The sequence below is a fragment of the Mustela nigripes genome, chromosome 1 (genome assembly GCF_022355385.1).
Source record: "Mustela nigripes isolate SB6536 chromosome 1, MUSNIG.SB6536, whole genome shotgun sequence".
NCBI classification, from domain to species: Eukaryota; Metazoa; Chordata; class Mammalia; order Carnivora; family Mustelidae; genus Mustela; species Mustela nigripes.
In genome coordinates this window covers 11951148-11968479 of record NC_081557.1, presented here as the reverse complement: position 1 = coordinate 11968479, position 17332 = coordinate 11951148, and the positions used below count along the sequence as shown (strand labels likewise).

Below are 17332 nucleotides of genomic sequence, written 5' to 3'. Positions count from 1 at the left end.
AAGTGTGATACCGTGAAAGCCAATTGTCAAAAGATTAAGTAAGATGGGAACTGAAAAATGTCAAACTACATGGAAGACATTGGGAACCTGAACAACAGCTGTTCTGGTAGGATAGCAGGGGCAGAGGTCGCATAGCCATGATGCCTCTTTCTTACCTCTGCATCTCTGCTGAGATGGTCAGGATCTTCTTGTTTTGTGTAACAACACCCCCCCACCCCACCCCACCCCACCCCACCCCAGCCCAGCCCAGACTTGACCTCAGGCCTATCAACCTTTTATCTATTAGAATTTTTAAGTCCGGTCTTTAGTAAAACTAGATGCAGTACAGTTGCATCCCAGTTGATTCTCTTAATTGCAACTCTCAAACTACCGCTCCTCTATTATGAATTCACCGTGTGCTACATTGATCTCTATTCAGGTCTATTCAGAGATTCTCTAATGCCTGTCTAACTTCAAATTTCTTAGGCTTGGATTCAGAGCCTCTACAGTGTGGATTTCCTCAGCCTTACTGCTCACAATTCTCCTTAGGTGGACTCCCAGATTTTTCCCTGTAGTATTTCCGAACCCCAGTTATCTCTGAGCTTTTCTGTTTTTGCAGCACTGTTGTGCTTTTTCCTTATCCTGAATGTATCCTCATTGTCAGTGTCATATGCATACTTCAGTACAACAGTCTTTACATGCCCAGATACTCTGCTATGCTACATTTTACCATCAAAATGTGATAGACTACTTAGGAGAGGATGGATTAAAAGACTGAACAAAACTGTACTATGGTTAGTTTTTTAAAATAGATTTTAGAATACAAAACTATTTCTGGAACAAAGGAACCAGTGAATAAGCAAATATTGGGAATACCTAAAAACATATTTCAAGAAAGTCAAAAATTATTGTATGTGGAAGATGCTAAATCTAGATCATATCACTATAATCAGACATGATGATGTCAATTCCCCTTTGTATGTAGGTAGCCCAGACCCCTTCCTCTGAACTTCAGACGCACTGATGTTTTACCCAGCAGATATCTCAGATTGAACTTGTCCACGATGGAATACATATTCACTCTGCTGTTTCCTCAAAACAACAAAAGACACCTGATCTTTTTCTGTGAGTTCTTTCACCATCTCTCCAGTTGTCTAGGTCATAAATCTAGAAACTAAATCCATGTTCTCTCTCTGTCCCTCTTTGTCTTTTTATGAAGTCATTCTTTAGTCCTCTGTGGTCTGTCTCCTAAGTATTTTGCAGATCCCCAGTGCTATTACTCTTTTTTCAAGCTATTTGTTGCTTAGTCTATTGCAGTAGACTTTTAACTAGGTCTCTTTGAATCCACTCTTCCCCCCACACAGGTCATTCTGTAGCCTGCAATCAGAGTGAACATTAAAATTGCAAATGTCATCATGCCACATTTCAACTTAAATTCTTCCTCTGGTTTTCTGTGGCTATTAGGATAAAATCTAAAATCCTTCAAGGATCTTTGACCTTTTTTTTTTTTTTTTTTTTTAAGATTGATTTGAAAGAGAAAGCACTTGAGCAAGGGGGGAGGTGGGAGAGCAGAGGGAAAGAGAATCTCGAGCAGACTCCATGCTGAGCACAGAGCCCGGTGTAGGGCTCAACCCGGGGCTCCATCTCGTGACCCTGAGATCATGACTGGAGCCAGAATCAAAAGTTGGACGCTGAACTGACTGTAAGCCACCCAGTCTTCCCAAGGACCTTCTTTATTAGACATTTTCCTGCCTTTTCAGCAACGGTGTAAATGACAGTTTCTGGCCTATTCTCTCTGCTGCAGTCATATTGGTCTTACTTTCAGTCCACATCTCATGACATTTGCACGTGCTCTTCCTTCCTACTTCCCATCTATCACCTAGCTAGCACTTAATCATCCTTCAGAGTCCAGCCATATTCAAATTTAAATGTTAAATTTTGAGGTATAGTGACTATTCAGTTAATGAACACTGGTTTTCAAAGTGACAGTATTAAGAATATATCCTTTCAATATATCCTTTTCTCAAACCTGTGTACAAGCAAAGTCTCTCTCTCTCTCTTTTTTTTTTTTTAGATTTTCTTTATTTGACAAAGATCACAAGTAGGCAGAGAGAGAGAGGAGGAAGCAGACTCCCCACTGAGCAGAGAGCCTGACTCAGGGCTCAATTCCAGGACCCTCAGATCATGACCTGAGCCGAAGGCAGAAGCTTTAACCCACTGAGCCACCCAGGCACCCCTAAGCAAAGTCTCTTAACTTAATGTTTTTAAGAGACAGAACTAATTCACCTAATGTCTGTACTTTGAAAATTAATAGCTTAGTTTGTGATTCTCATTTTTTGACCGGAAATTTTAAGATCCATAGAAATTTTATAAATGCTCATTAGTATTTTTTTAACGTTTATTTTCTTTCTCTTGGTGTTCCAGTGAATAGGTAAGAAAGAATAGGTAAGGTATAGGAATAGGTAAGAAAGAAAATAAAAGCATAGATATAGTAAGTAGTGAGGAAAATGACTGGAACAAGGAAGAAAAATCTAAGTATTTACACATATGCGCATACACACACACACATAGTCTTATTGTTTAAAAAATGGGTAAACCAGGGGTGCCTGGGTGGCTCAGTGAGTCAAGTGGCTGGCTTTGGCTTAGGTCATGATCCCAAGCTCCTGGGATCAGGCCTGGCATCAGGCTCTCTGCTCAGCATAGAGCCTGCTTCTACTTTTTTCCTTCTGCCCGACTCTCTGCCCACTTGTGCACACACTCTCTCTCTCTGTCAAATAAATAAAATCTTTAAAAAAAAAAAAAAAAAGTAAACCAGATTGAAATACACTAATCATTTAATTTCTTAATTGAAATTTGAAAATCTCTCAGCTTTGTTCTCGTTTTTAATCATAAAATAGTCCTTCTATTTCTCTGTTTTGAAACAAATAATCGTGCAGTTTTAGATTAAAAATTCACTTTCATGAAATAATTCTTGTGGTCTTTAAGCCAGTTTATTGCATAAATGAGACCCTCTCTTGACACCTTGAACTTTCTGCTGAGTGGTTGTGAGCCAAATCTAAATAAAGCCCTTCACTGGCACTTTTTCTATTTCTCTCTTATATGGTTGGGAGTGGTATAATAGAAGGAATACAGACTTTGAACTTAGATATATCTGGCTTCAAATCCCAGCTCTGCAGCTTAATTTGTGAGGCTGGGAAAGTTAGTTACTTCTTTTCCTCATCTATACAAACAAGAATAAAAATTACTTGACAGAGTTATGGAACTAAATTTGAAAAATATTATCATACTGTCAGGCACTTAATATTTGTCAAGTATTTTTTAGTTTTCCAGGCAAAAAATGTAAATATTTAAATAGAAATGAGAAGAATTTTACTGTGGTTTCTTTCCAGTTTACCAACTATTCCCTGTTTTTACCCCACAATCAGTGTTAGCTTTGTAAACTTGAACAAGTCATTTAATTTCTCTAAGCTTCAGTTAGAAAACTAGGGCAGTCTAAAGGAGAACTAGATCATACTAGGTAGGATAGCCCATCCAATTTGAAGTGTTTTATCATGGTGAAGTAGCTCTCCTCTTTTGTAATTTGATGAGTTAGCTTATTTTGAAAGAATTAACTGTTGCTATAGAATTGAGATAATTACTGCTACATCTCATCTTTTGCTACCCAAAAGAATTAGGACTAACTTTCCTGCCATTAGTGTCAGTATCTTTTTGTCTTTATTATAGTATCAACCATTCTTTCTTTGTCCCTTCTTCCTCTTTAAAGAATGTGGTATTCTCTGTGCCTACATGTTCTGTTGCTCAGACTGTAGTTTTACCTGATGTCTTCCTTCACTTGGGCTATTGTGGGGTTTTTTTCTTCTTTCTTACTGTATATCAAGGAGCCTGTCAACTGCTTTTATGAGAAACAGCTAGAAATTAAGTTCTAATTTATTTATTTGACAGAGATCGCAAGTAGGCAGAGAGGGGGGCAGGGGAAGCAGGCTCCCTGCTGAGCAGAGAGCCCAATGCAGGGCTCCATCCCAGGACCCTGAGACCATGTCCTGAGCCGAAGGCAGAGGCTTAACCCACTGAGCCACCCAGGCACCCCAGAAATTGTCTTTAAAGTGCCATGCAAGAGAAACTTGATTCCATTCTATCTGGTCATGATGGTTTATCCTAAGTTTATCCTAATATATGAGTTATCCATTGGTTGTCAGTTTCTGGTGTTGGGAGACTGACAGTGCCTTTTGGGATTTTTTGAGATTAAATTAACAAACATAACTATTTTTTTTTTTTTTTAAGAGAGAGAAAGTGAGCAGGGGAGAGATCAGGAGAATCTCAAACAGGCTCCACATCTTCCGTGGAACCTGTCTTCAGGCTCGATCTCACAACCCTGAGATCATGACCTGAACTGAAATCAGAGTGTGGTGCTTAACCGATTTTGCCACTCAGGTGCCCCAGTATTAACCATTTTTAAAGCATACAGTTTAGTCACATTTAATACATTTATAATGTTATACAGCATCGTTTCCATCTAGTTCCAAACATTTCTATCCCCACCAAACTGGACCCCAAGGCCATTAAAAATAGTCATTCCCTATTATTCCCCTCTCTCTAGCCTCTAACGAAGATAATCTGCTTTTACCTCATTTATCTGAAAACATTAACTTGAAAAAAAAACATTAATTTGAATTTACCTATTCTGAATACTTGGTGTAAGTGGACTCCTACGTATGACTTTTCATGTCTCCTTCTGTTGTATTGCATGGTACTTTCAAGGTTCATCCATATTGTAGCGTGTGTTAATACATGTTAGTATTTCATTCCTTTATTTGAGTAGTATGCTCCTGTATGGATAGACTTCATTTTGTTTCTGTTCAGTGTTTGATGGACATTTGGATTATTTTCACATTTTAGCTTTTGTGAATTGTACTGAAATGAACATTCGTGTACAAGTGTTTGTTTGGATACCTGTTTTCAATTTTGAGGGACCATCCCTAGGAGTGGATATGCTGGGTTATATGGTAATTTTATGTTTGTTTTTGAGGAACTGCCTGCTATCCACAGTAGCTGTAGCCTTTTACATTCCTACCAACACTGTACAAGAGTTGTAGTTTCTCCACATCTCTCCAACATTTGTTATTTTGTGGTTTTGGTTTAAGTTATTGTTAAAGCTATCCTAGTTAGTGTGAAATGGGAATCTCACTATGGTTTTTATTTGCATCTCATAAATTATTTATATTGAGCATCTTCTTGTATATGTTCTTTTGCCATTTGTGTCTTTGGAGAAATGTCTTAAAGACCTTTGCTCATTTTTTAGTTGGTATTCATCTTTTTGTTGAGCTGAGAGTTCTTTATATATTCTGAATAGTAGACTCTTATTAGATATAATGCCTGGAAATAATTTTCTCCTATTCTGTAGGTTTTTCTTCTAAGGGTTTTTTAGCATTAGCTTTTAAATATTTAGGTCTTTGATCCATTTTGAGTTAATATTTATATATAGCATAAAGTAAGGGTTCAACTTCATTCTTTGCATGTGGATATGAAGTTGCCCCAGCAGTCATTGAGGAGACTGTTCTCTCCCCACTAATGGTCTCAGCAAACTTGTTGAAAATCAGTTGACCATAAAATGTATGGGTTTATATAGACTCTGAATTCAGTTCCTTTGGTCATTTTGTTTGTCCTTATGCCAGTACCACACGGTGGTACTGATTGATTACTGCAGCTTTGAGGTTTTTTGTTCTTTGTGTGTGGGTGGAGGGTGTTTAAGATTTTATTTATTCATTAGAGAGAGAGAGAGCACGCACAAGCACAAGTAGGTGGAACGGCAGAGGGGGAGGGAGAAGCAGGCTCCCCGCTGAACAGGTAGCACAACTCAGGGCTCCATCCCGGGACCCTGAGATCATGACATGAACCAAAGGCAGTCACTTAATGAACCGAGCCATCCAGGTGCTTTGTTGTGAGTTGTAAATTGTGAGACTGGGATGAGTAAAGTGCGTCTTTTTCAAGATTGTTTTGGATAATCTGGGTCCTTTAAATTTTCATATGAATTTTAGGATTAGGTTGTCAATTTCTGCAAAAAAGGATGCTGGGACTTTGATAGGGATTATATTTAATCTGTAGATCAGTTTGGGGACTATTAACATCCTACTTATATTTAAGTATTTTATTGTTTTTATTATAAATGGTATTGTTTTTTTATTTCCCTTTTTGAATTACTCATTGCTGGTATATTTAAAACAAAATGTTTTTGTGTGTTGATCTTGTATTCTGCAACTTTGCTAAATTTGTTACATTAAAAGTTTTGCAGAATCTTCAGAATTTTCTTTAGAAATAAGATAATTTCTTCTGCAAATAGAGGTAGTTTTATCTCTTCCTTTCCAATTTGGGTGGCTTCCCCCCACCACTTTAACTAGTGGCTCTAGCTAGAAGTCCAGTACAGCTTTGAAAGAAATGGAGGAAGGTGTGTATGTGTGTGTGTGGGGGGGTCCTTGTCTTGTTCCTGATCTTTGGGAGAGAGCTTTCAGTCTTTTACCATTGAATATGTTAGCTCTGCGGTTTTGGTAAGTGCCCTCTATCGGGTTGAGGAAGTTTCATTCTGTTCCTAGTTTGCTGTGTGTTCTCACCATGAAAGTCCTCTGAATTATGTTAAATGCTTTTTCTACATTACTTGGGATGATTGTGGTATTTTACATTCTGTTAATGTGGTATATTATAACAGGTGATTTTTGTATGCTGAACCACCCTCATAATCCTAGAATACATACCATCTGATCTGAGTGTTAAAATCCTGCAGTCTTAATGCACTGCTGACTTTGGTTTGCAAGGGAAGTTGGTGAGTTGTTTTCTTGTCATGTGTCTTTGTCTTTGGTATCAGTAATGATGGCCTGACAGAATGAATCAAGAAGTAAATGGTACCCTCTTTTAATTTTTTGGAAGAACTTGATAAGGGGTTGCTGTTAATTCTTTAAATGATTGGTAGAATTCACCAGTGAATTCTGCTGCTCCTGGGCTTCTCCCCCACCATTGGAAGGTACTTGTTTTTGGAAGTCATCATTTTATTTTTTTTTGTCTCAAATTTTTATTTAAATTCTAGTTAGTTAACATATAGTGTAATGTTGGTTCAGATGTAGAATTCAGTGATTCATCACTTGCAACACTTAGTGCTCATTATATCATGTGCCCTTTTTAAAAAGCATCACCCATTTAGCCCGTCCCCCACCCACCGCCTTCCATGAACCCTCAGTTTGTTCTCTGTAGTTGAGTCTCTTATGATGTGCTTCCCTCTTTTTTTTCACCCCTTCCCATATGTGCATCTGTTTTGTTTCTTAAATTCCACATATGAGTGGAATCATATGGTATTTGTTCTTCTCTAACTTATTTTGTTTAGCATAACACTCTCTAGCTCCATTCATGTCATTGCAAATGGCAAGAATTCATTCGTTTTGATGGCTGAGTAATAATTCAGTGTGTGTGTGTGTGTGTGTGTGTGTAAATATATATATATATACACATACCACATTTTTTATTAACATATTACGTATTATTTGCCTCAGGTCTGTGAATCATCAGTCTTACACATTTCAGAGCAGTCACCATAGCACATACCCTCCCCAATGTTCATAACCCAGCCACCCTGTTCCTCCCCTACTATCCCCCTGCAACCCTCAGTTTGTTTCCTGAGGTTAAGAGTCTCTTAATGGTTTGTCTCCCTCCCGGGTCCCATCTTGTTTCATTTTTCCCTCCCTACCCACCACGATCCCTCGCCCTGCTTCTCAAAAATTCCTCATGTCAGAGAGATCATATGATAATAGTCTTTCTCTGATTGACTTATTTTGCTTAGCATAATACCCTCTAGTTTCATCCACATTTTTGCAAATAGCAAGTTTTTGGAGTTTTTGATGGGTGCATAGTATTCCATTATATATCAGTCACATCTTTAACCATTCATCTGTTGTTGGACATCTAGGTTCTTTCCATAGTTTGACTATTGTGGACATTGGTGCTATAAACATTTGGGTCCATGGTACCCTTTTCAGATCACTACATTTGTATCTTTAGGGTAAATACCCAGTAGTGTGATTGCTGGGTCATATCACATACCACATCTTCTTTTTTTTTTTTTTTAAGATTTTATTTATTTATTTGACAGAGATCACAAGTAGGCAGAGAAGCAGGCAGAGAGAGAGGAGGAAGCAGGCTCCCTGTTGAGCAGAGAGCCCGATGCGGGGCTCAATCCCAGGACCCTGGGATCATGACCTGAGCCGAAGGCAGAGGCTTTAACCCACTGAGCCACCCAGGTGCCCCAAATCTTCTTTATCCATTCATCAGTTATGGACATTTAGGCTTTTTCCATAGTTTGGCTATGGTTGGTGATGTTCTTTGGGAGGTTTTTGATTACTGATTCTTTCTTTTCACTTGTTGTATGTTCAGGTTTCTGTTTCGTCTTGAGTTTTTTAGTGTGTGTCTAGGTGTTTATTTCATGTAGGTTATCTCATTTGTTTGCATATAATTATTAATTGTGTTCTCAATCCTTTTTATTTCTATAAGGTCAGTAATGAGGTCTTCACTTTAATTTCCAATTTTAGTAATTTGAGTTTTGTGGGGTTTTTGTTTTTTTTTTTTAAAGCTTAGCTGAAGGCTTCAATTCGTTAACCTTTCCAAGTAACCAACTTCCAGTTTTATGGATTTTTCTCTGTTGATTTCTATTTTATTTATCTCTACTTTAATTTTTATTTCCTTCCTTCCACTAGCTTTGGCTTCCTTTTTTCCCTTTTTTCTTTAAGGTGTAAATTATTGATTTGCCATGTGTTTTGTTTGTTTTGTTATTTCTATTTTAATGTAGGCATTTATGGCTATAAATTTCTCCCCAAGCATTGCTTTTGCTGCAGCTTGTAAGTTATGCTATCTTGTGTTTTCCTTTTTACTCATCTTTAAGAGTTTTCTAATTTCCTTTGTGATTTCTTTAACCTATTTGTTTGAAGAGTGTATTAACTTCCACATACTTGTGAATTTTCTAGTTTTCTTTCTGCTGCTGATTTCTAGTTTCATTCTACTGTGATCAGAGAACATTCTTTATGTGATCTTTTAAAATTTCTTGAGACTTGTTTTGTGGCTAGCATATGGTCTTCTCTGGAGAATCTTCTGTGTGTACTTGAGAATGTGTATTCTGGTTTTGTGTGAAGTATTTTTTATCTCTTTGTTAGGTCTAATTTTTTCACAGGATTGCTCAAGTCCCTTTATTTCCAAACTGGACTTCTGACAAGTTACTCTATCCATTACTGAAAGTAAGTCTCGCTCTTATTTTGGTACTGGGTATTTCTCCCTTCAATTCTGTCATTTTTTTCCTTCATATATTAGGTTTGTATATGTTTATAATCCTTATAGCTTCTTGATTGACCCTTTTATTGATATACAGTGTCCTTTTTTGTCTCATAACAGTTTTTGACTTGAAGTCTAGCTTGTCTTCTATTAGTAGAGTCACTTGCCTTGGGTTGAATTGTTTCCCCTCAAAAGATGTTGAATACTTGTGAATGTTATGTATTTGAAATAGGATCTTTGCAGATAAATAGGTCTTCGTGGTAACTTGTTATGGAAGTCCTAGGAAACAAATAGAGTTTGGTACTGGAAGTGGTGTGTTGCTGCAACAAAATACCTGAAAATGTGGAGATTATTTTGGCTAATGGCTAGTACCTGGGGGAATTCTAAGGCAGTTAATCATTAAGCAGCCTGAATTGCCTTAAAAAAAGGTTGGCAGAAATACAGATGTGAAAAGTAATTTGGGGAGGACTTAGAAGGAAATGATAGACATGTTGATGGGCAGTGGAGACAAGGTGATCCTTGCTATAAAGTGGCAGATAACTTAGCTGAATTATGTTCTCTTGGGTGGAAAGTAGAACTTCTAAGTGAGGAACCTGTATATTTAGCTGAGAAGATTTCCAGGCTATGTGTGGTTAAGTGCAGTCTGGTTTCTTCTTATCACTTCATACTAAAAATGAGAGGAATTAGATAAATTAAGGAATGAATTGTTGAGCAAAACTTGGAATCTTTCTATATAGTGTGCCCATTAAAATAGGTTTTTAATTACTGTTTTATATATACCTGACTTTTAAGCCATGTAGGGGAAAAATGAGGAGTTATAAATCAAAAACACAATAATACTGTTTTATATTTATTTATGTAACTGCAGTTTTTTATTTCCTCATACATCTTTGAATTACTTTCTAGTGTCCTTTCAGCCTGGAGGACTCCCTATAGCATTTTTTGTTGGGCAGATCTTACTAGCAACAAATTCTACTTTTATCTGAGAATGTCTCCATTTTGAAAGGGTAATTTGCCAGATATAGATTTCTTGCTTGACATTACCACTTTATATATGGAATCCCTCTGCCTTCTGGTCTCTGTAGTTTCTGATGAGCAATAGGCTGTTAATGATATTGAGCATTTCTTGTACCTGATGAGTCATTTCTCTTTCGTTTTTCAAGGTTATATTTGGCTTTTGACAGTTTGATTGTAATGTGTCTTGGTGTGGATCTCTTGAGTCATTGACCTTAAAAGTAAAACAGTCAATTATTTTACCAGCAAAATAGGTTTATTCAGGAATAGCAAAGGAATTAGAATTCTGGACAAGCAAGCAATAACAAAAGCCATAAGCAAATCCTGTGAACAAAGGAGAGGAACTTTTGGTTGGGGGTAGGAGGTAGGGGGCTGTTAGAAACACAAAGTCCATTGGAGTAAACTAGGAGTTTGAAATGTATTAGACTTTCATTGGCTGAGTTGTGACTGTGTCTCATTGCCTGGGCTGTTGCCAGGCAAGGAAAAAAATCTTCCTTCCTCCTGCTGGGATAGTAGATTGGGCTTCTTTCTCTTGGGGTTTGCAAAGGATAGCAACAAATTGTATGGCATGAGAGCTTCACTTTCTGGCCAGCCAACTCCACTGTAAATATGTTTCCTTAATTCAGTTTCACAGAATTTGTCCTACTGGAGTTTGAGCTTGTGGAGCTTTTTGTTTGTGTAGATTCATGTCTTACTAATTTTGAGAAACTTTTGGCCTTTATTCATTCATTTATTTATTTATTTATTTATTTTAAAAAAATTCCATTCTCTGCACTCTCCTGAGACTCAAGTATATGTCACTACGTTTTATGGTCCCATGGGTATCTTGGGCTCTGTTTTCTTTCTGTCCTTTGGACTGGATACTCTTACTTGACCGGTCTTAAAGATTGCCAATTCGTCTGTTCTCTCAAATCTGTTAAATCCTCGAGTGAATTTTTCATTTCATTTGTTTAACTTTTCAGCTCCAGATTTTGTTTTTTATAATTACCACCTCTTTATTGACATTCTCTATTTGTTGAGACGTTATTATGATTGCTGTTAGTTAATTGTCAATGTTTTAAAGCCTTTAGCTTTTTTGAGCATATTTTTAAAAACTGTAGTCTTTGTCTTCTGTCATCTCATAAGTCTCTCTTTCCTTTAGCTTGTGTTCAGTGAGTGATTTGATCAAGATTTCCTTAAAGGTCTTGTTTAACTCTTTTAGTGTTCACTTGGTTGCTAAAAACCAGAGTTTTTTACAAAGTTGATTCTGGTGTGTATGTATGTGCATGCACAGGCATGCATATGAATGCATGTTTGTTTCTGTTGAGGGACATTTTTGCTGACATCAGCCTCTGATAATACTTTATTTTTAAGACTAGAGTTTTGGAGGAATGGGGTGGTATTCATAAAATAGGCTATTATACTTTATTTATAGGTAAAAGCAATTCTCATCAAATTGCCATCATTTGATCAAGGTTAGGAAAGGGTGCGGCCATACAATCCTTTCATCATGAAGGAAAAAACCTTTACAGGAAGTTATGGAGTGGGTTTAAAGTCCAAATTAGTTTTATTGAGTAAAAAGGAAGACTCTTCATTATTTATCCTTCTTTATAGAGGATGATGAATTGTTCCCTCTGAAGAAATTATCTTAAAAGCAGCCATGACCTAGATGGAAAAGTTCTTGATTGCTAGTCTCAAGACATGATTTTTATATCTGAGTTTTCTTAGCTAGCTTTGTGATTTTGAACAAGTTGTCTTTGGCCTTGCAGTTACTTTATGGGTAAAACTCATTGGACTGTATATAGTTTGTTCATTTTGGGGTTTTTTTTCCCCAGTGTTCAAAGATTCATTGTTTATGTACGACACCCAGTTCTCCATACAATATGTGCCCTTCTTAATTACACCCCCACAGGCTTGCCTATCATGCACCCCTCTCCCCTCTAAAACCCTGTTTGTTTCTCAGAGTCCACAGTCTCATGGTTCATCTCCCCCTCCAATTTCCCCCAGTTCACTTTTCCTTTCCTTCTCATGTCCTCCATATTATTCCATACGTTCCACAAGTAAGTGAAACCATATGGTAAGTGACTTTCTGTGCTTGACTTATTTCACTTAGCATAATCTCTTCCAGTCCCATCCATGTTGATATAAAAGTTGGGTATTCATCCTTTGCGATGGCGGAGTAATATTCCATTGTATGTATGGACCACATCTTCTTTATCCATTCGTCTGTTGAAGAGTAAACAACTCCTCAAACTCAACACCCAGAAAAACCAGATAATCATGTCAAAAAAGGGCAGAAGACATGAATAGACAGTTATCCAGTGAAGATATACAAATGGCCAACAGACACATGAAAAAATGTTCATCATCATTAGCCATCAGGGAAATTCAAATCAAAACCACATTGAGATATACTGCCTTACACCAGTTAGAATGGAAAGATTAACAAGAGAGGAAACAACAAATGTTGAAGCGGATGTGGAGAAAGGGGAACCCTCTTAAACTGTTGGTAGGAATGCAAGTTGGTGCAGCCACTTTGGAAAACAGTGTGGAGATTCCTCAAAAAATTAAAATAGAGCTACCCTATGACCCTGCAATTGCACTACTGGGTATTTACCCCAAAGATACAGATGTAGTGAAAAGAAGGGTCATCTGTACCCCAATGTTCATAGCAGCAGTGTCCACAGTAGCCAAACTGTGGACTGTATGTAGTTGAAGATATTTTTAATTCTAACCTTTTTACTATTATTGTTATTATTATTATATTATCTTGATACTTAAAGTAGCTCAGATATGAGAACAAGGAGAAAGGCACTAATGAGTGGGAAGGAAAATTGAAAGGAAATGCATAACTAATTTAATAATTATGTCCAGTTATTAGGAGTTCACTCTGCTGTTCTCTGTATTTCAAACTAGTTTTATTTCAGTACTTCAGTATATTCTCTTAAAACTTTCAAAGAGTATATAGTTAAAGTTGCAATGGCCCCCCATTCACCACCTTCTTCCACAGTGGAGGAAACTTTATTTTTCAGATCTTAAAAAAAAGTTATAGTTTCATGTTTTGTTTTTTTGCTTAATTTTTGTTTAACATAGTATTTTTACCAGCAATTCCATGTGATTCTTTACAGATACCTAATATTCCATCTCACTAATATGCCATGGTTTATTTGAACATTTTCTTGTAGAGGATAATGGGATAGGTCGTTTCCATTCTTTAGCTGTTATAAACATGAACCTCCATGTGCCAGTTTATTTTCCTAGGGTAGATGTTGAGGAATTACTGGGCATAATTTTGGACCTTCTCTGTAAGTAACCAGTACTTATCAATTTCTTGTACATCCTTCCAGAAGTATTACCGTATAAAAGATATATGTCTTACATATATAACATTTATTTCTCTATATATAAAACAAATGTATACCTATATAATATTTGGATATTATATGGATGTGAGGTTTTACTGCATAATAAAGTATCATGGAATTATTTCCATGCTGTCCCCTCCTGATGTTTAGTTTTCTGCTCTTTCACTACTAAAAACAGTGTATAGTGATTGCCTCTATACATAGGTCATTTCATAAGTGTGATTATAATTCTGTAGGATAAATTCCTAGTAGTTGAAATTACTAGGTTGTGTAAGGTTGTACATTTATAATTTTGATAGATACTGCCAAATTGTCCTTCATAGAGGTTTTGCCACTGCATGTGCTGTCATCTATGTTACTCTTTTCTCCAGCCTTCCTAATACACACTTGTCAAACATTCGGATCATTGCCAGTATGATAAAGAACAGTGGTATCACACTAACCGTTTTCACTTGAGTTTCTCCCATTATGAGAGGATTGACCTTTTCGTTTGTGTGAAAGCCATGTGTTTTTACTGAACTGCTCTTTTTCTGTTGTGCTGTTAGACTTACAGCGGAATTTGCCGTGCAGAAAATTGCTTTTATGTTTATATTGTCATAGATACCAGTATTAAGACTTTAAATTTTATATTGTTCTTAGAAAGGCCTTTTACATCCTGAGAGTATTAAAAGAATTGCCCATAGTCAAAATATACTTTTAATATACTAACATATATATAAGTAATAAGTTACTCTAGGGACAAAAGTTATATTAAGCTTTTTTGTTATTTACTTATTGCTCAGGAGTGAATAGCCCTACCTCACTTCGTTCACCCTTCAAAGCATGAAGAAAATATAGGATAAGAGGGATAGATTGTGTGTGTACCTGTGCACAGCATCTCGTAGGATACCTAAAGTAGGACTTATCATGATTGCCCTGTAGATAAGTTCACACTCATGGTGTGATTCTAAGAACTATTGAATAGAGTCAAGGGAAGGCATTTTTAATATGGGATTCCTCTTTAGCAATTTCTTTAGCATTGTTCAGTTGCTAAAACATCTGGAGCTGTGATTGTTCCTTTCTTGTGCTTCTGTAAGAAGTTCTGGCTATCTTTCTGGGAGCACTCACTTAATTTAGTTCCTTTTGTCTTGGATGTAAATGTTAGAATCCCATGAATTGAATTGGGTGCATTTTGCATACTTCTCTTAGTCCATTTTTTAGTAGATATTACAATATAAAACTGCTGCTTGACCACATGGAAGTTTTAGAACGATGACAGTAAGGGTACGTTTTCTCTCATCTTGTTTCTGGTATCTCAGTATAAAAATCTGAGGGGCTTTGCTCCTGAAAAATAAATTAATTTACCTTCTTCTTTATTAACTTTTTATTTACAATAGTAGGTATACTGAGATGGTTATTGGTTAACCATAAGCAATGGTATATGTTTTCATCTAGATCCTAAGGAAGAGAAAGAGGAAGAAGATGATTCTACCCTCCCTCAGGAAGTTTCCGTTGCTGCAACTAGGCCTAGCCGGGGCTGGCGCAGCAGTAGCAGGACATCTGTTTCTCGGCATCTTGACACAGAGAACACCCGAAGTTCTAGGTCGAAGACTGGTTCATTGCAGCTCATCTGCAAGTCAGAACCAAATACAGATCAGCTTGATTATGGTACAGTATACGTGGAATATGGTTCTTTAATAACTGGTTGTCTGCTCCTTTTAAATGTAAAATAGCTTACCTTTCACGGGTAGGTATGGTGATACAGGGGTTCCTTTATAACGATAAGATTTTGTTCTGCTTTCTTTCTCCAGATGGAGCAGAAGAACATCAGTCTCCAGGTGGCATTAGGTAAGAAACTTCACATTTCATATCACGTTGCTTTCTACTTGAAAGAGCATTGAGCCTTTAAAATTTTAACTTTGGTTTTGGTATTTAGTTTAGATGTCACTTCATTCTTGATTAGAGCGTTAACCATGTAATCTTTAGTTACCTTAGTTCCAAAAGCAGGTCTTGAGTACTTTCTGTATTCTGGCTTATTCCGTGCTAGCCACTGATGGGAAGCGTGGATGTTTTAAGTGGGATTTTTGAAATTTGTATTCCATGGTAAGTCTTGTGAATTTTTGTTTTCTTGGCTTTTTCATCTTTTTGGTAACGCAGGTCACTGGATTACTAGATACAGGATTATGAAGTCGGTTGTTTTCGTTTGTGTTTTAAGAGAGGGAGAACGGGTTGAGGGACGGGGTATTAAAGGGTAGAGGGAGAAGGAGAGAGAATCTTGACATAGGGCTCCATGTCTCAACCCTGAGATCATGACCTGAGCCAATATCAAGGTTTGGTCGCTTACCAACTGAACCACTCAGGCACTATATAAGGTCCGTTGTTTTGGCTGCTGCTGCTGTTTGTTATTTTAGCTCTTAGTGACGTTGAACAGTCATCACCTTACCTTTATTTAACGAAGGAATAGTATTTCTAGGATTTATGTATTTTTAGTTAGAATTACCATTGTGAGGATAAAACAGCTAGATTGCAGTCCAATTAGACCATAAGGATGAAAATTCTAGATAACTTACTGTGAATCTTTGGCAACCTCTAAATAAATTAGCAAATAAAATCCAGTGGGATATAATCCTTACAACTAGAAATTCTAATCCAGAAATGTGCTTCTTTTTAGTAGTGAGGAGGAGGAGGAAGAGGAAGAAGAGATGTTAATCAGTGAAGAGGAAATACCATTCAAAGATGACCCAAGAGACGAGACCTACAAACCCCACTTAGAGAGGCACGTCTTGGATTTTACTGCAGACATGTCAATGAAAAATAAGTTAGGAAAGCACTGCTGCATGCTTTTAGTTCACTTGTTGCTGAACTGATGGGTATAGACTTAATTTTAAATGAGTAATTAATCATGTATTTAACATTGTCTTATAACTCCTTCTCCCAGCCCTGTCTTCTAGTTATAGAACTCTATTTTTATCATATCCAAATTTTTGGATGTCTTCGTACTTCATCTTGATGAAACAAGATATCAGTTGCCTGAATACTTTTTTTTTTTTTTTTACTTTTGTCTTTCTCTTTACAACTCTAGTTGAGTTCTGATTCCCAGGTATTGTTAGCCTAACGGCTTTTACTGTGCACATGAGGAATAGTTGACTGGAAATCACATTTCATCAGCTAAGGATCATAATTTTACAATAAATCGATGATAAGTGCACATTTTACCCTTATGTCACAGTTTCCCTTGCAACGATCCTTTGCAGGATACCAATGTTGAAATGTGTTTGTATTTTCAGGGAGACCCCAAAACCACGGAGAAAATCAGGGAAGGTGAAAGAAGAGAAGGAGAAGAAAGAAATTAAAGTGGAAGTAGAGGTAGAGGTGAAAGAAGAAGAGCATGAAATCAGGGAGGATGAGGAACCTCCCAGGAAGTGAGTAGGCAACTACTACTAAAAATGGAAACCTAACAGATTTTGAAGCCATTGGTGGGGAAAAGAGTGGGAGTGTGAGGAGGGCTATTGACAGGTGCATATTGCTGCCTCAGGCAGCTGACAGTTTCATTGCAGAGGCTCTCTCAAAAGCTTGAAAAGTTTAAATTTAATCCAGAGCAGTACTTAAAGACGTCTAAATGAGTGGGCAGGACAGTAGTAGCTAATGGGATGCAGAGTGAGTAAAGATAGCAAGAAAAAGTGTGGCAAATGTGAATCCTCAAAAGAAGAGCAAAT

At 37.0% G+C, this 17332-nt stretch overlaps 1 protein-coding gene across 2 annotated transcripts in view; it reads left to right on the top strand.

Annotated features, from left to right (window-relative positions):
- Positions 1–17332, top strand: part of ZFP91 (ZFP91 zinc finger protein, atypical E3 ubiquitin ligase) — a 46039-nt gene that overhangs the window by 22427 nt on the left and 6280 nt on the right. Inside the window, exons 3-6 of one of the 2 annotated variants that reach the window (XM_059405017.1) lie at positions 15072–15284; positions 15428–15464; positions 16291–16392; positions 16904–17038. In XM_059405017.1, coding sequence (XP_059261000.1) covers positions 15072–15284; positions 15428–15464; positions 16291–16392; positions 16904–17038 — 487 coding nt within the window. Of the gene's footprint in view, positions 1–15071; positions 15285–15427; positions 15465–16287; positions 16393–16903; positions 17039–17332 lie in introns of both variants that reach the window. The other variant, XM_059405009.1, reaches the window with a different exon arrangement.